The sequence below is a fragment of the Parus major genome, chromosome 2 (genome assembly GCF_001522545.3).
Source record: "Parus major isolate Abel chromosome 2, Parus_major1.1, whole genome shotgun sequence".
In the NCBI taxonomy this organism is placed as follows: Eukaryota; Metazoa; Chordata; class Aves; order Passeriformes; family Paridae; genus Parus; species Parus major.
In genome coordinates, this window is record NC_031769.1 from 68,736,814 (window position 1) to 68,762,125 (window position 25,312).

General features: G+C 41.1%; 1 protein-coding gene across 2 annotated transcripts in view; it reads right to left on the reverse strand.

Moving 5' to 3' along the window:
* Positions 1 to 25,306, reverse strand: part of ZCCHC2 (zinc finger CCHC-type containing 2) — a 43,644-nt gene extending 18,338 nt beyond the window's left edge. The window contains exons 1-6 of one of the 2 annotated variants that reach the window (XM_015617997.3): positions 24,667 to 25,306; positions 10,955 to 11,066; positions 7,571 to 7,647; positions 5,313 to 5,384; positions 2,542 to 2,654; positions 544 to 638 (exon numbers count right to left, since the gene is read on the reverse strand). In XM_015617997.3, the coding sequence (XP_015473483.1) occupies positions 544 to 638; positions 2,542 to 2,654; positions 5,313 to 5,384; positions 7,571 to 7,647; positions 10,955 to 11,066; positions 24,667 to 25,239 (1,042 nt within the window). In that variant the 5' untranslated portion in view covers positions 25,240 to 25,306. The remainder of the gene's footprint in view (positions 1 to 543; positions 639 to 2,541; positions 2,655 to 5,312; positions 5,385 to 7,570; positions 7,648 to 10,954; positions 11,067 to 24,666) is intronic. The other variant, XM_015617998.3, reaches the window with a different exon arrangement.
* Between the last annotated feature and the right edge of the window lie 6 nt (positions 25,307 to 25,312).

The following is a 25,312-nucleotide window of genomic DNA, read 5'->3' on the forward strand; positions in this document are numbered from 1 at the left end:
CATATAGAGAAACCAAGCTTTGGTTGCACAAACAACTGTACTACATAAATAGGTTAAGAGGGCCACCAAAGAAATCTCTGCAATGCAAATGCTGGAACACAATTCTGTATGTTCTGAAACTAGGGACATCCCATCATTTATGTACTCAAAACAAATATTAGTTTAAATATCAAGACAGATGCTTAATTGAAAAAAGAAAAAAGGCAGATGCGATTTTTCATGTCAGTTCAAAATTTTTGTTCCACAATTGAAGATTTTGAGAAAGGAAGAAGTGCCAAACTGTTGAAATGGGAGGGGAAGGGGCAGGAGCAAGGGGCAAGGGAAGGGCAAGGGGAAGGCAAGCTGATGCTACATAGCATGTTACCACTGTCAAAAGTATGAGTACCTGCTCAAAAAACTATTCATTGACCAGGAGTTCAAATACAACCAATATTGTCAAATACAACACAAACACAAAATTATGAAACTGTACTTAGGCACAGCAGCAAGAATAGCTTTTTATAGACTTTTCATTACATAAAACAGTATTAGGATATTTCTTACTGTGAGTGTGCAAAGATTCTGATGAAATTGATTGGAAGAAGTTGTATACTCTCTGATTCTGCAGAAAAGCTTGCGATGTATTTGAAAATAGCTGCCTGAAATTAAAATGAGAGTTTTTTTAACTACATCACAGTCATAGGAAGAACACAAAAAATTTACTACAGTACCATTTAAAAGCAAAATGGGAAGTTCTTAAGAAGTCCAAACCCTTCAAATTGCACATTCAGCATAAACAATGTTAAATATTACTTTTGAGCTTTGCTGTTAAGTGATAGTATAAGCTTGGAGTACAGCCAATATAAGAAATTGGTACAATGATTTTTTTGAATTTAAAAAGGTAAGTGCTTTTGAGTCATCCCAATTCAAATATTTTAGCCACTTGTAGCATTTTATGAAAGAGGAGTTTGGACTGAGTCCAAAAGCACTGGACTCTGTATTTTTTTAAGTTTGTTTTTTTTAAACTGAGAGCAACCAAACATTTATTTTCCCAAAACAATGCATTTCTTTCTTAAATACATTCATATGGTTAAATACAAAGTCGAATTCACCTATAAGATCAGTATTTGAATTTCATAATTATCTCCAAGAGCAAAGGGTGGGATTCTCAACATTGCTCTGCACTGGTCTGAGTCACCAAGAGGTCAGCGACAAATTCTATCAGCTTCAAATAAGAAAATAGGCCAACAATGAATGGTTTTCACTTCCCACACACCAAGGTCTCAGATATTACTTGCCAAGAGGAATTACCCAGTTCTATTTCTTTGGAGGAGGGGCAGGAGAGAGCAACTTTTGGCAACTGGGCACATACTGAAACCCCCAAATAAGTATATATGCTAAAACTAACACTGAAAAGGAATTTAAATACAGTAATACTATTCTCTTGAGATTATTCATGTAGCATTCCTGTATAGTCACAACACAACCAGCAAACTGTAGTTACAGTTGCTTACTCTAACACACAGTTGGGGGTATGTTCAGAGGTTATCTTTGAAGTGAGTCTCTTGGGTTTGTAATTACTGTGCAGTGAGGCTTTACAACCTTTCTGTACTACAATACATTCCCTTCAGTCAACCTCTGTTTAACAGGTTTATTGATTTAAAACCACTATGTTCATTAGCCAAAATTGTTCAGACAAGATTAATTTTTGGCTTGACAAACAAGCCAGCAGAGACAGACAAATATTATAGACCAAAATTTGTTAAAAACTTGGTGAGAGGGTGGTTGAGGCTTAGAGTGGCTTCACATCTTCTTTAACTAAAATATTAGGACAAAATGCTAAAACCAAGAGAACATTATGAGTAGGAGTTTGAAAAGCAACTACCCCAATTTAAGAGACACTGCCCCATTATGACATTATGATGAATAATTTGTTTTCAACAAGGTTGAACAATCCAAACTGAAAAGGACAAACATAACAAGGCATCTGTACCAAACAACAACAAAAAACAAGTAGTCAAACCCAAATTCATATTACTATTCTGAGTCACAGAATTTCACCACCAAGTTCTCTCATGACTAAATAGCATATGATGAGGTATGGGCCATTTTCTTACAAATACATGAGCTACTTTTAATTTTATATACATGCTTCACCATTACTGTTTATTCCTTTTAAATTCCATTCTGTTTCTCACTCTATCCTGTCATAAAAAGAACCTATGTGCTCTGAGTTACTGTTTCTAGTATTTCTAAATATACCCTTGTGTAAAGGAGGTAGTATCCTTCCACAAGTGCCAATCATTGCTATATAATGCTGCTTAGGACAAATATTTTCCTACTTGTACAATTACTTCCAAAGAAATAATTCTACCAAGTCTAGTAAAAGTCTTAATTCAAAGAAAATCTGAGAGTCAACAGTATCTGTTTAATCACTGCCTTCCCGCTTTCTTTACAAATTTGGTTTAGGTAGCAGAATTTCCACTGTCCATAGGAGTCATCTAGCTTGACTTCAATCACTTCTCCAGTGATACATTTCAGGCTATTTGCTAAAACATTTACCTGATTATGGGCTCAAGATCAGCATGCCTTCGTTCCTCCCTCTTCTGAAAACCCTGATTTAGTGCTTTTAAAATAGTCTTGTCAAATGCTTCAGAAGACAGTTCCTTCGGGAGCTGAGAAAAAGGTTAATGTGAAAAATGAGTAGTTGACATTTTAAAGACTGTATTTGTCCACTATGCATCTTTATACCTTTTGGTATCAACCAGAAACTCAATTGTTCCAGTTTGAGTGATGTATTTTGCAGACCAAAGGTACAACAAATCAACATCATATAGTTTTGCAAGAGAAACACTTTGCTGTAAATCCTCACAGTAAATCCAGGCATAAAATTGTTTAAAGTTCTATTTGAAAGAATTACATTCAGAAATCTACCAATACTGTGGGTCTTTTCTAGGATAGCTTACAGCCTTTTTTTTTCATTTATTGCTTTACATCTTTCACACATAGAAATTAGTTCTGAAAATAACATGAAAAAAATAACCAGGCATGACTGAATGCACTGTACTCATTATCATCACTTAGCTAGATTAAACTATTTTAAATAAACAGGAGTCTAAAGAAAACCAGTTATTTAATACACTAGACTTCAGTGGGCAACACTGAGATTTATTAATTAATAGCAAGTCCTCCCTCAGTTGCTATTAACATGGAAACTTCTTACCAAAATTCATTATAACTTTCCAATGTCAATATAACAAAGTGAGGTCTTCTGATGCTCTAGTTGAGATGGCAAAATTCTTGCTACTAAAGAGCATTTCTGTTTTAAATGAAGAATAAATGAAGCCAAAAGGTACCAGAAATTTACTGCAGAAGTGTGGGAGTGAGCAAATCTCCTATCCTAGTGTTTTGTATGTAGATTTGTCTCTGAAAACAGCTAACTTCTTGTCTTTAAAACTCCTTGCAAAGGAATGCAATTCCTTCTGTAGTTAAAGATTCAGTTATATGAAGCCAAGATTAGGCGCTTAGCTAAAGGTAATGGGATAGCCTTGTTACTTACAAGCTTATTAGTCCTTCCACATATGTGGGTAATTTCCTACTTGCAAAGAGGTTTTTCATGCTTATCACCTAAGAGAAACCAGTCTCTAATGTAAAGCATCCAAGTTATGCCATTTACTACCTTAGTTTTCCCACCAATGCTTCTATCCTGAAACAGTTTTTACCATTATCTTATTTCTATTACATGCAGCATTAGAATTTTCCATCAACTATTTTGACCATTCTTTTCTGTCCCTAGGAAACTGAACATACTATTTAACAATGCCATGTAGATTGGAACAAGAACAACAAAAAGACAAAATATAAGGGCATATGAAGAGGACATTTATACTTTTATGCTTTTTTAAAGCAAGGTGTAAGTTCTATCCTGCTTTATTTAACAATTCTCTCTTCTATACTTACAGCTATCAAACCAACGCAAACTAAATATATTTTTCAGCTGTGCACATTTTCCACAGAAGACCTCATGAAGCTCATAGCAGCTTGTGGTTGTCTTCCTCTTGTTCTGCCATCTCTTAAGACATTGCTGGAGCAGTCAAGCCAGCACATGGAACACCCTACAGCAGTCAAACAGCTTTGGATCATGTCTGCTTTCCTGGCTCTTCCAGGGAGCAAGTAGGTTCTAGGAGGTCAATTTCAGACACTTATGTTTGTGTTACACAAGTGGGAGCACAGGAGGCATGCATGCGAATGCTCATCCCAGAGCTGTATGAAATACTGTTTTTAGGATCCTCTTGAGGTGCAAATGCATGTACCCTATGCTGTGGGATAACCTGCAACCAGACATGCCATCCATAATTCAAACCCTCACAAACCAAGCTCTGGGAACTCTTAGAACCAGATATTCAACTAGATTAAAGCAGTTGTGAATATTCACTGCTTCATTTCTGGAATACTGGAAAACCATGCTGATAATTTAAATTGAACAAGACAATGACCTTTGTACAGGGACTGGCTTTCTGCTCGCAATTAACATTGCAGTTAAGGACACCAGACGCCATCAAAATATGTTGAAAACAGATCTCTCATTACTGTCCTGAATAAGGAAGAGTTTAAACATAGAATAATTTCCCATAATAGGTGGAACCCAAAATATTAAGACACTGGCAGTGAACACAGTTTGAAGTCATCACGCTAAAGGGTCTGCACATGGCCAATGAATAAAAATGTATTTTCTGCTTGGAGCATGGGGGAAAACAACTGAGAGAACTTTTAGCTGTTTTAAACATGGACACACATGCACATACATACTTGTGTATGTGCTTGAGATTTTCCTCAAGTTGAACTCTTGGTGATGATGAACAAACTTCCTTTATTCTTTCTTTCTTCTTTGTTTGAAGAATACAACAGTTGAATTAAAAACTATTATACTTATGGCTGTGTCTCATTAATTAAATGTAACAAATTCCACTCTTCAAGGTCCTTCTAATGAGAACACAAGCAAATGACCAGTGGTTGTACCTACACATGACCTCTCTGGGGAATATTAAAAACTCATCTAGTAGTTTTATGGAACTTGAATTAAATCTCTAAGCACATTTTGGATGAGACAAGCAATCACCTGAAAAATTCAAACATTCTGCAGGACTGCTCCTTCTGTCAAGATTCTTCATTCCAATTGATGTAATTAAATGGTTAATACAATTGTGAAGTATAGGAATCTGCTAGCATGCTTTTGTTTCTATAATTATAACCCAGAAATCATAGCTCTTCTAGACTACTTCTGAAGTTATAAACCTGATGTGTAAAGATTACTTTCATATTTGAATACATACTTTTAGCAGGAATTCCTGAAGCTCCTGATGTGTTTTTGTTACACATGTTACTGAAAAATCAGACCAGGTTACCTAGAATAAAGGAAAAAAAGAATGAGGAAAGATTCTTTTTCCAAATTTCATAGCAATTAGCTTTTCAGAACAATTCCATAAATTTGGCGATCTCAGAGTTAACACTCACAATTAAGCAAACACCAGGCAAAACGGGGATAAGGCTGTACTTTTTCAAAGACATGCTAATTTTGAGTGTGTATTTTAGGATCACCTTCATGTTATTTGTGGCTAAAGGGAGCATGGACAAATTCATGGAAATACAATGAAGTCCCTGAAGATTACTGACTCAGAGAGAAGCATGGCAGAAGGCTCTGTAATTATGGGACTTGTATCAAGCAGAAATAATAAACCACAAAAAACAGGTACCAGAGAAAAGGACTGTAGATCAGATATTCTGGATTGAGCTCTCACTGTCATTACTAGGAGTCAAAATGAAACAATAAAAAAATCTGTTTATATTACCTAAAAAATAAGTTTATCTGCCTCAGACACAAATCTTACACAGTCACATAGAAGTTGTTTTAAGCTACAAGTCATAAAAAGTACTGCAAGTTACTAAAGAAGGCACTCAAGAATCAGACAACATTTTGGCATATGCCTGTATAAAATTTCAGTAGCTTATTGTTCTCATATGACATGCAAGTAGTAAAACATCACCCTCACATGCACGTTTCCAGTTAAAAACAAGTAAACTTGGTTAGATGAGTGCTGCCCAGCTTTAAGCCCACTTCTGGGCCCAATTAGTTACATGGGAAGATACAGGTAACAGGAGTGGACATGACAATTATAAACATTCATTTACTCTCAAGAACTGATAGAGAAATGTCAACCACAAACTGCCTTCAGCATAGTTCCCAGAAATTCCAACTACCCTCGGTGCCCTCAGCTGGGAAGCCAGGACTGCAATTGCTGTTAAAACCTTAAAAAAGCAGGGTCTGGGCAAGCACAAAATTATCTACAGTGAAGAGCACAGTATATACCTGCACAGACGAGGAAAGGAAACTCTTTCCTAAAAGAACTGGTGGAGTTTCAAGATTACTGAAATACTTGCCAGAATATCTCCACATTCCCCCTTTAACAAAGAAATTCAAAACCACTGTCAAATCTGTCTACATGCTAAATCTTTAGAATAGTTTTTTTGACATTAAATACTGATAATCCATATAGGCATTCTGTACAAAATTTTCCCACCTCCTACTGTATTTTACTTTGTACTCACTTCACAGACTATTTGGAAAAAAAATCTATGACATGGTTGAAACATTTGGTTAACATTAAAGACTTTGAAGAGTACATTCCATATATTACTGTCCTCAACAAAAGAAGAGTGCATCCATTTAGAGAATACAATATCACAGGATTCAATACCAAGCTCTGGGATCAACACATCAACTTTCAGCTCAAAATGGCTTTTTTTAAATTTGCTTCTTCAAAGACCTCCTGTAACTCATATCAAGTGGTGAGTTAGAATGCTTATCGCAAACCAGTCTTTTTTGGGTGAAAAAGAGGAACCATTTAACTTTATCTTCAAATCTGGTATACTACCAGAGTCACATCTATTGACACAATGACTCAGTGTTAGTCAGCCCTTGCTAAGAAAATTACTACCTTGATTCAATTAAAACATCACCACCAACAGCCTTATCAACTATTATTTAATGAATGCTGCCCTTAGCTACTGCAAGAGATGAAAACCATACTAGGCAGGCCTTCCAGTTTGTGGCCATTTTCCAGCTTGTTTGGTTTTGCCTTAAGAAACAAAGTCCAAAACAAAGGAACCAACCTCCAGTTTTCTCAAAGAGCACAGGATCCACCCTCATATGGTAAACACTGAGAAATAAGATCCAAGATGACCATATGATTCAAAGCAATCTACAGCTGCAGACACAACGATTGTGCTCCTGTGCCATTTGAGCAAATGAGTGGCTAGTTTTAGAAATCATATGAATTAGCAAAAGCCAAGTTTCCTGAAGTGATGTCACACACCCAGCTACAGCTGATGTTTTACACCTTCCCCCACCTTTATGCCCTCACACTTTATGCCCACAATTACACAAAACACCTGATTTTTACACAAAAGTCAAAAGAATTACAGGATAATCCAAAGAATTTCAAAATTGCCTCCTGTGCAGGTTTTTTAAACAAGCTGTATGTATCTGCAGTACATAGACAGTAATTTAACATTCTGGAGGTTATTCGCTTACTTTGAATGTGTACTCCAAATGTTTGTCAGCCCTTTTTCTCGATACGTCTTTCAGGGTTATCTTCTCAATGTGTACAGCTGAAAGAAAAACACCTTATTGTGCACTCCAAAACTGACAGTTTGCAAACCATTCCCTACTTTCCCAGGCTCTCTGAGCATGCCCGTAGGCCAAATCCTGATGCACATAGCATGACTCTTCCTTAGGAGCTGTTTTATTGCAACACACTGCCAGGGGCAGGTAGAACCTTGCTGTCTCCAAGTATTTCTCTGGCCTAACGACAACATCACCTTCAGTCCATGTCATGGGAACCTGTGCATTACCCAAGAGCTTATTTAGACCAAATGTCACATAACTACAACAATATAACCACTCTAAGTGAAAAGACAATAAAAGGAAGTTAAATTGTATCTTTACTCCAAGAAGTAACAAGTGCTGATAAAAAACAGACAGTGCCTTCTATACCTAGGGTCAAAAACATCAAGTAGCAAATGAGGGCAAACTAAGGCCAAATAACCACATTTCTGAAGGGTACTTAGGTGAAAAAAAAAGTTAGAGAAAACCTGAAGGAGACAGAAATGAGTGCCAGCAAACAGAAAACAAAGACAAGAAGCAGAAAGCTACGACAATTGTACTGTAAGGAGTGTTATTGAACTAAACTGAGAAGGAAGAAAGGTACTGTAAGTACTTGCTACTTTAACATTCCTTCCCTACAGCCCACTATATGCGGCAATAGGTGAGTTCTGGCTGTGACCTGGCAAACAGCAGCACCATATGGCTTTCAGGGTCTGGAGGTTTTCTTGAGGGCACACAGCATTGTTCAGGTAATACCCTATATAAAACCCTTATGTAGCCAGGATGGGCTTTTCACTTTTGCTGCTATACTGGCCTAAGTACTCAACAAAATTTTATTCTAGTGCAAGCCTGAACACATCTTTACATGTGAAAAAAAATTTATTTAAAAGTAGCTCAACCCACCCTACATCATCAGTGCTTCCTTTCAATGCTTTAGAAACCCTTTTTTTGGAGGGAGGTGGGTGGTGTTAACAGTTAATGTTTTCCTTTCAATTTTTAACTGCATGTTTACATGGGATATATGGGGAACTATCATAACAACAGTATTTTTTCTAAAGAAATTAAACCTCCTGCAATTGTATGCTACAAAACTTATTAACGGATATTAGCTAATTGCCATCTAATATAAAGTAAACATTTTAAAATTAATTTTGTTACAGTTACAATTCAAGTCTCACCTCATCAAACATGCCATTTCTAAGAGAAATAAGTATTGGTAATTTCCATAAAGGAACAAAAAGCCAGCAAATAAGCCTAGTGATAGTGCTACAGCTTCCAATTTTCTTAGAGAGACAAATAGTGTGCTGGTGTATAATGGTTGAAATACTCTAGCTGGGAGTTAGGAAGAGAGACAAGCACTTCATTTACACCAGTTAATGAAGATTTATAACTACAAAGCAAAGAAATCTGAGATGAGCTAAAGATGCCAGACAATATCAGTATTTTATGAAAAGATGAATATTTAGTGACCTTAATTTTTACGTGTCTGGTATAGACTAAAGTGCTGTTTGAAGAAGGACCATGGCACAATGAAAATCTGGTGCAGTAAAATTTCTTAATGGCTAACATTCAAATTGATACCGGAATTCATATTCATAAGTTAATTAAGAAGTTGATTCCCATGACTGGAACTGAGAATAGTGGTTTAAATTGCATTCCACTACATGCATATATTTAGCATACACAATTAGGAAACTAAGACCATTAACATTCACAGACAAGCTTTTCTTCCCTAATGAGACTGTGCTTATTTTAGACTATTGAATGTTTTCAATGCTAAAAATTTGTCCTCAGGTATAAAAAAATTTATTACACAATGGAGTACCTTCAACTTCATTAACTTCTTTCTGCTGCACACTTCATCATAATACATGATACAACAGGTAATTACACTGTTGTTGCTGCACACCTTTAATTCTACAGTTTCAACAGACTCCTTTATAATTCTGTCTCCACACTGACATTTTAAATATTCTAAATGGCTAGACCGGCAGAAAAGTTTGAATACACAAACCAATGAGGTGTGTTACATCTCTACGTCTATTCTGGACACAGCACATGCATCCAGGATGATTAAGTAAAGCATGTATACATGACACTGATTCCATTTTAAGTCAAGATTTTGAAAATTCATATTCATCACAGCTGAGAATAAAACCTGAGTTTTACTATCAGTCGTATTTCTAACCCAGTAAGGAGATTTCTATAGCAGGGAGTCTCTACCATGTAACTGTGTAGCAAATATCACAAAGTTATTCTAATCCTTCACTGTGGTTTCTCACTATGATAATACAAATGTGGAAAAATATTTAAGCTTTTTGCTAGATAAAATTATTCAACTTTTTTGGGCTTCTGTTATTAATTTGAGAGTGTTACTAAAGAGATTATCCCTTTTAGGTTTCTAATTCATGAATACGAACACTTTGAACTCCATAAAAGGAATTGAAACAGGTTTGTTGTCTGTAATCTGCCATAATCTTTCTCTGTGTTTTTTTTTTTCAAGGAATCAAAAACTCTCAAATTGCCTGCCTTCAAAGTGCAGTTAAATCTCCACACAAGAGACAAAAGGACATTTATGAGGACAAAATGAATAGCAATCTTTTTTCCATATTGTTGACTCCTTGCTATCTGCAGACTATCTGTTGACTAATTTTGAGTAGACAAGTGACTTGCTAATCCTCTTGAAGAAAAAAGGGTGAGAATAAATCTGTTTTCAATAATGCTCATTTCTTCAAAGAGAAGAAACTGTGCTGGCAATTGCATATCAGAGTTTTCTTTATGCTCAGAAGCCTTGTTCTTCTCCCCAACAGAGCCAAAACACCGACTTCTATGAAGCCTTTCACTTCTCCAAATTGCCATTTCTGTAAAACCTGCTAATACGTGGTTTTATCTAGTTGTTGCTATTTTTTTTTTAAATTTCATCAAATACAGCTGAATCAAGCAGCAAAATTTATCGACTGCTTCCCTAATTTTTGTGTTTAATTTTGCTTTAAAAAATCTAAATACTGTTAATACAGTTGCATTAAATGTTCTTGTTTCCTCCCAAATCCTACTCCTTTTTTTCAGTGGGAAGCCCATTTGCAGCTCATTTTCATGCATTCCCTAGTAGTTAGCAGCTAACACAAATGACAACTTGTTATAACAAAGAAAAGACCAAGTAGGCAGCAGTGAAGCTATTTTACTTAGCAATCACAGCAGCTTCTTGTTTAGAGGAACAACAAGATAGATACAAGATGTCTACAACTCCAAGCAGAATTTAATGTTCAAGGAAACCCTTAAAGCCTTCCTCAAAGGAAAGCTCAGACAACATACCTTCTCGCTGAGGTCTATGGGAAGCCATCGGGAGTCCATCATGAGGTGCTGTGGTTCGTTCTAGCAAACTGGTCTCATTACTTGGCATGCAGTCACCATGGGAAAAGTCATTCTAAATTGAGAAAGAGAAAAAAGAAAAGTCTTAGCAGAAGATCTGTTACAAAAGCTTGCTCTAAACAGCAGGTATTACAAAAAAAAAACCCCACACACCCTTTATCTGGTATTCCACAGGACAAAAAAACTGAAGCTCTTGACAACGACAAAAAGACAGTCATTAGCCTTTCAGTTTTTACTTTATTTATGTGTTTATCAAACCTACAACCTCCAATGTTTAATTGACCTTATTTCAAAAACAGACAAGGGTAGGGAACAGTGTCAAGCTGGACAATTCAAGACCATTAGCTCAGAACTCAAGCAATAAGTTACTATTAGTATGAACTCTTTCAACTACTAACGTGTCAAGTCATCTACTCCACTACATTCTAAATATATTCTCCTCAATTATATTCATGCCCTGTACCTTCAGCCTGCCACCTCTTCTATATAGGGAATCATAAGTAACTCCTTGGACAGTCTATGAAAACATGTGATCCACGCATCTCTAACCAACTAAATCCATGTATCTCTAACCAAATAAACATTCAGAATCTAAGAAGTTGCCACCAACAACTTTCTTACAGGAAAGGACAGGCTGAGAAGCTCATCTCCCCCCACATTTGCATGCAGACTTCAGAATTATAAACCAAGACATATTACTGGTTTAATACAGTGCACAAGAAAGGACACAACAAGAAATCATAGGAGATAGATAACGTGGACAGATAAGAGAAGAAAGAACAATCTAGGCTAATAATGATAAATAAGAAAAAAAAACATTAGAAGGGCATGGACTACAAGTGGTTTCCTTAGGGTAACAAGAGCCTATATAATTTTTTCCAAATTAAGATGAAACAATGTATCAATTTACACATTCTTCAGTGACCAAGTCCTGCTAAAACAGAAGCAAGCAAGCAAACAGACCAACCAAGCTAAAACTCGGAAATATTTTAAAACATCAGTAACATCAAGGAAACAACACATTGCCTTAGAAAGGTACATCCAGAAAGAACTAGGAAATACAGGAAGTTACTAGCAAGATTTTGGATTAATCTGTTTCAAGTAAAGCACCTTAGTTTATCTGTAACTAGTATAACACATGAGCTGATTGAATAGCAAGTTTGGGAAAACTGAATGCACCAGAAACATTTAGGAACTGGTCTGCATGAAAACTAATTTTTTCATTAAGGATGAAGCACACTGGAAGACATTCATAACAGACGGGTAGAGAAAAATATAAATCCCTAGAGAGCAGTCTATTTTTAAATTCAGGAAGCATAACAATTAATGCCAGAATATATGTGGTTTGCTGGGTTTTTTTAAGGACTTGTGCAATGTGATGAAACAAATCATCAGCCAAGATTTGTTACTGTATTTGTTGAAGAGGACCTTAAGACTGTCACAACAGAAAGACCAGAATGAGGAAGCACAGAGGCAGCAAAAGACATCTGATCTCCCGCTAATTCTTCAACAAATTTCTTCAGATGTGACAGATATATCAGCTAAAGCTGGCTTCATCTTACTAAACCAGCTTTACTTCATCTACAGAGTGGTTATAAATGGTGGCAACTCCCAACAGTATATCCAACACATGCAGACCCAGTAAGTGTCCAGGTATCAAGCCTGCCCCGGGCATGCTGGTAACCCAACTTTTATTAGTGACACCAATAGCAGCAGTTAGCAAGTGCCTTTAGACTGCACTGCAGGACATTTCAGCTGTTTCATCAAACTGATTCGTGGTTTGTGCTCTGAGCTGAGCATCAGTAATTTCAGGTTTCAAAGCCATCAGATTTAAAATATAAAGCCTGCTTTGTTTCTTCAAGATAAAACTCACACCAGTACCCAGTCACTTCGTAAACAATCTCAGCAAACATCTCATAAATTATAAGTGCAATGTATACATGGAGTAAAGAACGGAAAACAGCTGTATGTCAATGAGACTGCAATTTTTAACTGCTTTAGCACATTTTCAAGTTTAGTTTACTAAAAACAACCCTGAACAAGCCAATGCACAAGCATGCTCTAGAGACAACCAGTTCCAGAACTCTTCAAAAAACCCACTGATACTGTTTCAGCAGACATTTCATAACAATTGTGGACAGAAAATTGTGGAAGTACTTTGATTTGGTTAAGAATTAACTCCTGATCTAAAAACAATCAAATATGAAGTCACACCTTCTTTCACATTCAAAGTCAGGATATTTGTTTTGATTAATAGAAAACAAATTACAGCCTATTCTAAAAAACAATTGCTAGTTAAAAAGTCAAATAAACTGTGAGCAGTTTTTAGATGTACAGAAATAGGATTTACTTCAAAACAGTATTCAGCTCATGTCAAAGAAACATTAAATATTGCTGCTACACCTTCTAGTACTAGAGAATTGCATCTTACCTAGCACATACATCATATCTTTGTAACAGCATTCAAATACTTTTGCAGTGAATTATTCTATTGCGGTGGTTATTTTTCTATCCATGGCAGCACTCTGTAACAGGCAAACTACAACTGCACTTGAAAACCCCCTAAACTACAAAATATTAAATGTTTCAAACCTTATTTAAATAATTATGTCCATTATTATAAAATAATTAGAACTATAATAAATTCATTATTTATTCACTTGAAAAATTCTTCACCTCCAAAGTTGACCAGTAATATGCACTGTGTGTATTCTGTGACTGCTGGCTTTCACAATAGCTAGTGCAACGTAGGAGCAGACAGTGGGAGATCCAAAGCAGAGCTTACAGCCTGCAAAGCTCCAGATCCTGTCTAAAGCTGCATTACAACTCTCCACTTTTGGCGTTACCTGCTGTGATAATTCTACAAACTCATAGGTAACTGAAACACAGGTTTCACTGTCAGAGCAGACAACACTAGAGCACAAGTGTTGTCTCAAGGGCCAAAGAGTGGCATCGTGTGTTGCCACCTGGTGCCAGCCACACCAGGAACACAAGTCCTTTAAAGCCTGGTACACTGCTGAGGAAGGTCATGCTGTACAGAACTAGCTGTGCTCGTCCTTTCCTGTCAATGAATACAACATATTCCATGTTCACACAATACACACGAGCCTAAGGTTAACTCTCACATAAGCCTTTGTCACTGTGAGACTACTGCAGCTCACAGTGCTGCTGCTAGTGATTAAAATACAGTGAAGTAGGAAATGTGGGTGGCCCCAAACCAGCTGCCAGATAATTAATTTGATAATCACACAGGTCTTCCTGATGGGCTGGAAGATTAAGTACACTTCTTCTTGAAAGTGAAACAAGCTAAGAGAGCACCCTAAAAATTATCTGCTCTTACAACCTAGACTAGAGTTTTGTATGAAACAGATCTGTCCTCATATGGTCAAAAGCAAGTACTAAGTTAAAAAAAAATCTTATCCCTTCCCAGGACTGCATCACACAATCACAGAATGTTTTGGGTTGGAAGCGACCTTAAAGATCACCTAGTTCCAACCCCTCTGCTATGGGCAGGGACACCTTCCACTTGACACTTGCTCAGAGCCCCATCCAACCTGGCCTTGAACACCTCCTGGGATGAGGCATCCACAATTTCTCCAGGCAACCTGTTCCAGTGCCTCACCTCCCTCACAGTAAAGAATTTCTTCCTAATATCTAGGATGTGGTTGTACTCCTAGCCTGCAAGCACACATTGCCAGGTCACATTGAGCTTCTCATCAAACCACACTCTCAAGTCCTCCTCTTCAGAGCTGCTCTCAATCCATTCTCCACAAAGCCTGTATTTGTGCTTGGGATTCTCCCAAGCCACCAGGCAGGATCTTGTACTTGGTATAGCTGAACTTCATGAGGTTCACTGAGATTCCTTTCTCAAGCCTGTCAAGGTCCCTGCAGATCCTTCTCTCCAGTGTGACAACTGCAAAACACAGCTTGCTGTCATTGGCAAACTTGCTGAGGGTGCTTTTGATCCTACTGTCCATGTCACTGACAAAGAGGTTGAACAGCACCGGTCCCAGTACCAACCCCAAGGAACTCCAGATGTCACACGTCTCTGCTTGGACCAGTGAGCCCTTGAAAATAACTCAAGTGTGACCATCCAACCAATTTCCTTATCCACCAAGTGGACCATCTGTAAAATCCAAGTCTCTCCAGTTTAGAGAGAAGGCTATCAAGTGGGACAGTGCCAAATGCTTTGCACAAGTCCAGGGAGATAGCATCAGTTGCTCCTCACCTTTCAACACTACCAACCTGATGTAGAAGTCCACCAAATTTGTCAGGCATGATCTGCTCTTAGCAAAGCCACATTTGCCACCAAATGTCTCCTTATTTTCCATGTTCCTTAGCATAGCTTCCAGAAGGACCTGTTTCATGATCTTGCCAGACAGAGGTAAGACTGACCAACTTCTAGCTCTCTGGGTCTTCCTTATTTCCCTTTTTAAAAATGGGGCTTATGTTTCCCTTTTCCTGGTCAGTGGAAACTTCACTAGACTGCCATGACTTCTGAAATATGATGGATAAAGGCTGAGACACTTCAACTGTCAGTTCCCCCATGCATGCATCTCATCAGATCCCATTGTATTGAGCACCTTCACATTTCTTAGATGGTCTTGAACATGTTCTCCTGCAGTGGGTGGTTCCTCATTCTCCCAGATCCTGCCTTTGCTGCTGTGACTTCACTGGTGTGGGCTGGAGTACTTGGTGAAGACCGAGGCAAAAAAGTTTATGAGTACCTTGGCCTTCTCCATATCCCAGGTGACCAAATATGCCATTTACTTTTGAAGAGGGCTCACAATTTCTTGAGTCTTCCTTTTACCACCAATGTACCTACAGAAAATTCTGTTGCTGCCATTGACATCACTGGCTAGATTTAGTTCTATCATGGTTCTTTAGTTCTTAGATTTCTAAGACGGTTCTTAGATATAGTTCTATCATAGCTTTCCTAAGCTGGCTGCTCAAACAGCTTGTCTGCTTCTCACAGGTTATCTGTCACTGCCTTACACCCTTTGTAGGCTTCCTCTCCATGTTTGAGCTTGTCCAGAAGCAATTTACTTATCCACACAGGCCTCCTAGTATTTTTGTCTGACTTCCTCCTCATTTGGATGTATTACTAATGAACTCAGAGGAAGTGATCCTGTAATATCAATCAGTTTTCTGGGGCCCCTCTTCCCTCTTATGGACTTATTCCATCCTACTCTACCAATCAGCCTCCTGAAGAGGAGTCCAGAAGTGTTTGTGTCACCAGGGCCCAGGGGTGCTTGTCTGTAACACAAGCACCACATATCTAAAATGGTGAGACATGCTGCTGAGAAACATGTTGCTGTGTTGATAGCCACGTGAGCTGAGCAGATCTCAGCTAACCTACACATGTCAGATGTCCAAACTCTGCCTTCTATCAATGACTGATCAAACAATGTCATTCTGGCATTGCTTTGGCAATATGTAGTGAAATCTTTTATTGGATAGCCCACTAATCATCATGAGCAAGCAACTGATGGACATAAGTCTTCTGATGCTTGCATTGCACTTTTGTAGAAGAACTATTCATTCATCAGCTCTGATGAGCACTAACAAGGGAAACACACTTGCAGCAGCTGGACAGCTTGATTAGTTCCACATGCCCAGATATGAAATATTATTTTTCTGCAAGACTACAGTAAGTGTGCTATGAGGACAGCACTACTCAGCCTTGCAGGCTGTGCAGATGTAAACTGGCACAGCTCATCCATTCATCTACAAGTGGGAACTGACTAAGCCAGATGAAAGAAGATATTTTGGAAAAAATCAAGGTCTAACTCATGATAGTGTGTTATCAATTACAGCATCTGCACATTCAAGAAAATTGAGTGATGTCAGAATAGTCATTAACAGATGTGGTACCAATTACAAGACCAAAGCCACGATTTGCTTACAACAAACCTTGCAAGCTCCTACCCTCATTGCTTCACAGCTGTGATAAGGGGATGTATCACTACACAGCTGTGGTAGCATAAAGCTTCAACAACACCTCTCCAGAAGCAACAGCCGGGTGAAACTGCCAACGTACTTGTGTGCTGCTGAACCCTCTTCTGACAACAGCAGCAGCAGAGATGAAGCCTTACTCAACACTCTGAGCAACTGCATCTGCATGCCACCACTGTGGAGTGTGGCTCAGATACAGGCCATCTTAAAATGGAAATCCAGCATATGCATTTAATACTCACAATGCAAACATACAGAGCAGCAATGCTTCAAAACCTGTTTAATGCTGACCACTGAAGATAAAACAGACTGTCCCCTAACTGTGAGGTGCCCCCCTCCCAGGAAGGCAAAGATTTAGTTTCAGGTAAGTGTTGTTCAAGTGAGAGGCACAGCTGTAAAGCCTGGGAAGAGTGGATTCCATCCTCTGCCTCAGGGGATGGGCCCTGTGAGCCCAGGAAGAGTTGCCCCACCCTGGACCCTTGTGGGGTGGCAGCCCAGGGTGTTCTGATTCAGTTTGTGCCCCTGTGGTTTCTCCCTTGCTATGTTCCTATTAGACATAATTAACCTTAAACTCCACCCTGGTTCTGTCCCATGAAACCCAGCACCCTGCTTCCTTTGGGGTTCTCTGTCTCTGGATCTAAGATGGGCTTTTGTTCCTGTGTTGAATAAATGGTTTTCTGAGCAGAAGCCTGTCCCATTGAGCCCCAAGTCGGTCACAGGTAACTGTAGCCTCCCTGGACATGATCCTGCAGCCCCAGAACACAACAACCAAAAAAAATCCAGCACTGTCTCGGCTAAGCTGCTAGGCAAATGCAAGATCAAGACCACAGACAAATGCCCAACAGACACTGCTGCTAAACCATCCAAACTGCAAACTTTGAACTATGCAAAGACAACATCCAATTCTTCTAAGATGCAAAGAAGCTGCCCTGTTCTACAAGACTAGGGCAGAATCAGCCTCAAGATCTAGGACTGCAAAGACCCACCAAATTATCTCTGTCAAATCAACCAACAACTTAGATGTTTCCATGTCAACTTATCTTTTAACATGTAGGATCAACCTCAAGAACATATTCCAGATAGATTCCACATAGAACCACAGCTGGAGAAATGGGCTGACTGGGAATCTCAGGAAGTTTGCCATGGGAAAGGGCAAAATCCTACACCTGGGCAGGAATAACTACAGGCACCAAATACTCAGGGACCTAACAGACTATAGAGCAGATTTGCAGAAAAAGACGTATATCTATAAAAATGTACGTGTGTGTGTATACACACATCTGAAGGGAGATGATGGAGCCAGGCTCTTTTTAGCAGTGACCAGTGACAGAAGCAACAGGCAGAAACTGAAAAACAGGAGGTTCCCTCTGAACATCTGGAAACACTTTTTCACTGTCAGGGTGGCCAAGCACATGTTGCCCAGAGAGACTGTGGAATCTACATCCTTGAAGACAATCATAGGCCATCTGGACATGGTCCTAGGGAATGAGCTCTAAGTGGCCCTGCTTAAGCAAGATGACCTCCAGAGGTTGCAGCCAACTTCAGTCCCTTCATGGTTCTGTGACCAAACATAAAATCCCATAATATGTACAATAAAAGCCTGAGTGGCTGAACATACAGTTCAAATGGATTATGTGCAACTGCCCTATTAACTCATCCACTAAGCTGGACTGCATAGAGAGTATGCACAGGTGCCTAGAAGTACTTTACAGCATTTGTTCAGTGAAACTATATTAAGACCTCGCTTGTAAGAGTCAACAACAAAACACTATGATGGAGACAGAAACCTAACAGAACATCAGCTGATTCAGGGAGGAAAACTACACCAACGCGACATCTTCAGCAATCACATACTCACTAACCTATAGCACTACCAAACCATAACAATTTTGAGACATAGGGCATACCAACCTTCTTCCAACAAATTCAGCCTGTGGCAAGTGCATTTTAAGTATCAGACATGGCAGCTACACCTACGACTTACAGTGCTGGGGATAATGCACCTCGTGTTTGCTAGAAATACAGTGTGTTCTAAGTCTCACCTCCATCTAGCCTTCAACAGGACCTAAAACAGTTTCAGTCCAACCTAGCTAGTCCGTAACAAAGTAGAGAACTTGAAGCTAGAGACAGCCAAGCATCAGTTCAGCTGTGACTGCATCCCCAGGTGGTTGCTCATCCAACAACTCTGTGCAACTTCAGTACTCTTGCTATTGTTAGTTGAGTGAATCAAAACAAAATTACTTGAATGTAGCAGTTCAGACTAACACAAAAAGTTATTCTCATAACAGTCTAGAGTGACAGGAGGATTTAAAAAACATTTGCTCCTGAAGAGTAGTTCACTAAAGTACAGTCAGTATTCAGAAGGGACGATGCCTTCATTACTATGCTTAATTACCATCAGAGGGCAATATGTCATTTTGTCCAATCCTTGCACTCCAGCATAGTTTGAAAGTCCAGAATCTCCAGATAGAAAATCTCTGTCTTGTGGTTAACTTGCTCCTAAGATACTTCCCAAGACACTAGATTTTCTTTAGTTGTTCCAAGTATTTTTACTTTCCCAAAAAGATAAAGAGGTTGAGGAAAGGGAAGAAACTCACAAAGGAATGCAGTTTCTAGCCACATCTCTGCCAGTTTTGGTCTCCAGAAGTATAAATCCTTAGACTTGGAGGGTACTACAGAAATTCACGAATTTTTGAAGGGAATGTAGGTATTTTGTTTTAATTACAGTAATGAAGAATCAGCTGTAGCGTTTTCTAGGACAGCTATGGCTAGAGACTGATAATGGCAAGCAAACAAGGTGAGAGATTTAAGCAGGCAGAACCCTACAGACTTCAGAGGTTTCATAGACACAACCATCTCACTTGCTGCTTCCTGCACCCTTTTCTGCAGCTCTTTAGAAAAAGCTGGGAGTCCTCTGTGCTCCAAGCCCAGTGAGATCCTGCTACCTATAAATAAGTCAGCGTTGGGCAACCCTGAAAACTAGACCACAGCTCAACTACAGCAATCTAAGCACAAGCATTGGGAAGTCAGGGGTATATTTTCAACACCCTGAGTACTCATTTACTATACTGGAGAACAAACTGTCAGGGACAACAGCAAGAGGCGGATTAACTCTGGCATAATGGGACTGGGAAAGGCTACAAACTTGTACTAACACCTCATATTTAGAATAAAATACCTAAAACAGCTCAAAGCAGTGAAAGCTTTTACTCTACAATTTCCTAGAGCATCAGCATCCACATTTAGGTAGAACTCATTCATTTCAGCCATTGTCTTTTATCTAGCTATGACTTCCTTTCCAGAGACTTCCAGTAATATTTCTGGAAATTCTTAACTCCTGTTTGGAGACCAAGAAATTCCTGTTCAGAGACAAGGCTGTTAGGTTCTCTGAGGCAGCTGGAATACTTTTCATCTCAGCATGCAAAACTTGTAAAACATTTGTATTTCCCTGGAGTGCATCACCATTTAAAAGATCTTTGCCAAGAGTAAAATGACATTTTTTATCTTTATGTAGCTTATTTAAACCAGACTCTGAAGACACACTTTTCCTTATACTCAACTCTATGACACTAAAAACACTGCACTGCAGACAGAGCTTAGATTCTAAAATTAAATTCTACTACCTTATTCTGCTGCAAGTGACTGAAGATCAATTATAAAAGCACTCTTCTAATCTGCACACAAAATATCTTATAAATAGAAGTGTACTAAGAAAAATACTCTGTAAATAGAAACTTTCCCTTTGTTTACAAGTAGAGACTTTTCTGTGAAGAATCCTCCAGCCAGCTAATTATAATACTATTCAACAAACCATTATCTCCAGGAGATTGCTTACTTCAACACAACCTTGGTTCTATTCCTGTGAAGTATGCCTGATAAAGTGTTCCAGTGCCTAATGCATGCCACATTTATTATGTTTGTTGAAATTCGTAGCTCCTTCAGTATTTCAGCATTTTGATCCCAGACATCGGACGGGATGGAAAAAGATGAACACTAAAGTCAAACTGCTTTGATAATGATGCACTTAGTAAACAAAAATAATCAATGCAAGAGTTAAGCTATGCATTCTGTTACTTAAACCAATATACTGTGGTATCAACAGGATCTTTGCACATTAATGCTTCTTTTACTAAGCAGCGAATACTGCTGATTTATTCTTACACTTCACCTTTAGATTCAACATTTATATTCTCCACCTTAATGCACCAATGACTTTTTCCCAAAAAATGTTGTTATAAACCACACCTTAAATTAAGAACTTGAAAATAGTATTAAGTGTTTCTACTTTAAGTATAAAAACTCCCAAACCTTAATTCAGAACACTTCATAAAGAAACAAAATTTATCAACTGTAAGTCAATCCTAGCTCTGCCCATCCCACTCCAGCAGTCCTACCTCCCACAACTTCTGAATTCCTCCATTTTGAGCTGAATTTGTTCAAATGCATTACTAAGAAATGTTACATTTTTCAAAATCATTGAAATAAGACACTAAAAATAGCAATAATCTTGTTAACCCCTTGTCATGAAGCAACTTGATTGTGAGCTCGATTTTTTCAGACAACACAGACCCTAACCAGAAAACATAACCCCATTAATGGGAAAAAGCAAATTGCTTTATGTTCTCGTAAACCACCCACAAATTCTTCGCAGGTGAACCTCTCAAGCCTTGGTGTTCACTAAAGCTAGGCGTTACAGCTCCTTGAAACCTCAAACCGAGACATTTTGTCAGATACGACACGTGCAATAGCACAGCCCTTTCCCCTAAAGAATTCCCAACAAACCACCTGATTCTACTCCAGGTCTCAGCTCCCTCAAGTCTGCAGGCTGACTTCACATCACTGCTGCCAGCCACAGGAATACATTAGGAACACATTAGTATTTCGCGGCCCAGGTGAACCACGCGGCTCAGTGACCACCTTCCGACGGGTCAGAGCCGGGAGCTGAGAACGCCCGAGAGCCAAGCACGGGAAGCCCAAAGCTGAGCTGAGTGCAGGACACTGCTGCTGCGCCCTCTGTGCCGGACACGCGGGCCCTCGCAGTCCCCGCACAGCCGCTTCCCGCCGGTCCCGGCGGGCGCGGGGCCGAGCCCCCCCCGTTATGCAACGGCGGCACCGCCCCTTCCCGCCGGGCCGGGCCGGGCCGGGCGCCGCCCCAAGGGCACGTGACCGGGAGCCAGCACCGCCATGTTGGACGGGGCGGGAAGCGGCGGCCACCATGGGTCACCGCATCCCTGTCCGCGCAGGGGGCTGGAGGAGCGGCCCTCCGCCGCCACGGCGGGGCAGCGCCCTCAGGGGGCGCGGGCTCTCCGTGGCCCACCGTCCGCCCCCAAACAAGGAGAAGGGTCACCCCCTTTCCCCGGGCCATGACGGTGCTCGGTGGATTGTGGCGCCGTGTCCACCGCCGCTCCCCCTCCCGCCGCTCCTGGCTGTGCCCATCTAACGGGGGAGCCGCCGTCCCCCTCCCGCCCGAGCCCTTCCCGTGCGGGCAGGACGGGGAGCACCGCAGCCCTCGCGGAGCCGCTTGGGCTGCCCGGCACGGAGCGGGTTATTCCCGGAGATGGAGCCCAGCCCTTCTGACACGAGCCCAGCCGAATAAAATTTCAGAGAGGTTTTTATGAACCGTTCTAGTTCACAAACGCAGAGCCCTGAAGGCACTCAAATTTCAGAGATTAAAGAAGGCCGGGACAGGATTTTAAATCAAGTTCAATGTAATGCTACGGCAACGTTTTGCCAGGGAAATCTTCAACCCTGCTAGCGGCTCCATCTCCTCCAGCGTTTTATCTGCGAAGGGCCCACCGTCACCGTGGAACGCTGACTGAAAATACTCAGCAGAAACGCACTGATCCCTCTGTTCCCTGTCAGCCATTATTTCCCAGAAAGGCTGTGCTGTATTTACAATTAGCCATTAAGAAAGGGGGGAGGGGGAGGAAAGCCTACGGAAGCGTTGCCGTTTCACTGCTGTGTCGACTACGGTGTATGTGATGTGCATGTTCAGCCAAGCTGACTCGGGTCTCTCAGTGTTCCCCGAGTAAACAAAACCACAACTTGGACAGCTGCTTTTATGCTGAAGCCAGAACACCGCACAATACTGACTTCAATTCCAGCAGTTCACGAGAGCCTGCTCTCCCAACTGCATTTGTTGGGACACAATGCGCAGCTACAACTGCTGTGCCAGTTCCAGGCAGGAAGTATGTTTCCGGTTACTAGCACTTTAAACCCAGAAGGGACAGTGTCCAGTCTTACCACTTCCTGCAATTCAATCTTTTCCCCGGAAAGATGGACTTTCAGGATTAATTCTGGAATAAAACTAGACACAGGCCAATGAGCCAAAATAAACACTTTTTGGACCGATGCTCCGAATTCATTGTGATTTGAGTCCTGTAACATCTGCCCATTCTGCCAAATGCATTTTGGCCTTTAAATGATAGAGGCATTTACTTATTATATATAAAGACTTAGAAATGGATCCCTGTCTCCTCTGAGTACTCCCTGAAGAGCATACCCCATCTTTAGCAAACATTCCTTTCGTATTGCAGACAATGTATAAGTTTTCTACAAGTCGCTTAAATAAATTGCACGGCAAGCAAATTAGAAACAAAATCCCAAAACCCCAACCCTTACTGCTTTGTACCCTTTTCTGCCAAGTAACTCATGAAAACGTGATGGGTTCAGTAGAACAGTACTATAAACACCCATGTTCCAGCCCTTCCTTCCCTTTTGCACGAGAGGCCATCTATAGACCAAAAACTGCAGAGCTCCATGAGGACGGCTTGGCCGCATAAATATGGGGCAATTTTTAACGCCAATGCTCATCAAGAGGGCAGCAGTGAATGGCATTGGGGGAAAACATCTGCTTAAACAGAGCTACTGCACAGGAGAATGCTTCTGTTGTCACTCACTGCAAGTCCTCATCCCCGGTGACAGCCACATCCTAGCAACAAGTGGCACATCTGCTTTCAGGGTGAGCTTTGCTGTTTCCTGACAGCCACACAAAAAAAATCAGTTTTTCTCTGCACAGAAGCACCAGTTGTGCTATCTTAATTTGTTTCTTTAGTGGAATCATTGCCACCCCTTCCCCAATGCTGTCAGCCATCTCGCTGAACTTGATGTTTCAGAGAACACCAGCCTTAGAGCTGGTGACCCAACTGCTGCCCTGATTCTTGCCAAGTTCAAGCCTGTGTCTCATTTTAGGAAGGGGCAAGGACGCAGGCTCCACACAAAAAAAAAATTTCTACGTGTTCTATTGGTTTGAAGCCCCTAGAGAATGCTCTCTTAGGCAATCTGGTCTCTAGCATTCTTGTTATTTCTATTTTTAAAAGTTTAGTCAAGCTGTTGCTTGTATTCCTGCTTCGTACAGTGGCCTACAGCGTACGAGGCAGCCAGTTCAGTACTGTGCACCCTGCACTCCAGCACGGCAGAGTTCCAGAAAAAAAAACAGCGTTCCAGAAAGCATGGCAGGCTAGGAAAATCAACCCTTCCCCCCGCCAAGAAATTCGTAGTAGACACTCCGCAGCAGGCTGTGGGGGCGGCCGGGGCTGACACTGCCGTGGTAGGGGGAGGACGGAAGGGACCACATCCCAATGGGGGGGATTCGGGGAAAGCAAGCAGCCGCTCCTACAAAAACGGGAGGGAGCGATGGAAGAAGGACGAAACCACCCGCTGAGATGGCGCAGCAGGAAGAGCGCAGGACGCGGTGTTACCTGGGCTGGGTGGCGGCCGAAGCCCTCCTCCTCCTCCTCCTGGTCCCCGCACAGGGCCCTCCGCAGCCGCTCCAGGTGCTCCCGCAGGGTGACCCGCTGGTGGAAGGAGAAGGCCGGGTGCAGCGAGGCCATGGTGAAGAGCAGGAGCAGCTCCTCCTGCGCGCCGCAGCCCAGGCCCTGGGCGGCGGGGAGGCCGGCCTGCCCGTTCTCCGCGGCTCCGTCCATCACCACCACCACGTCCCCCTCCTCCTCTTCCTCCTCCTCTTCCTCCTCCTCGGCCGGGGCCCGCCGCGCCGCCGGGCAGCTCTGCAGGATGGAGTCCACCTGGGGCAGGAGGCGGTGCAGGCGGCCGGCGGCCTCGCGGTTCTCGGAGCCCAACAGGGCCAGGTAGACGATGAGCTTGGAGCGCACGGCGGGGTCACGGAAGTCGCCGAGCTGCCCGGGGTCGCTGAGCCCGTTGGCCTTGGCCTCCGAGTCGCGGAGGCAGTGGTAGTCCTTGCGGGCCAGGTCCTCCAGGCAGGAGCCCAGGAATCGCAGCTCCAGCGGGTTGCACAGGTCCAGCAGCCCCACCATGAACTCCAGGCGCTGCGCCGAGCCCAGCACCAGCCCGAACCACTCGTACACCGTCTCCTTATCGGTGCGGGCG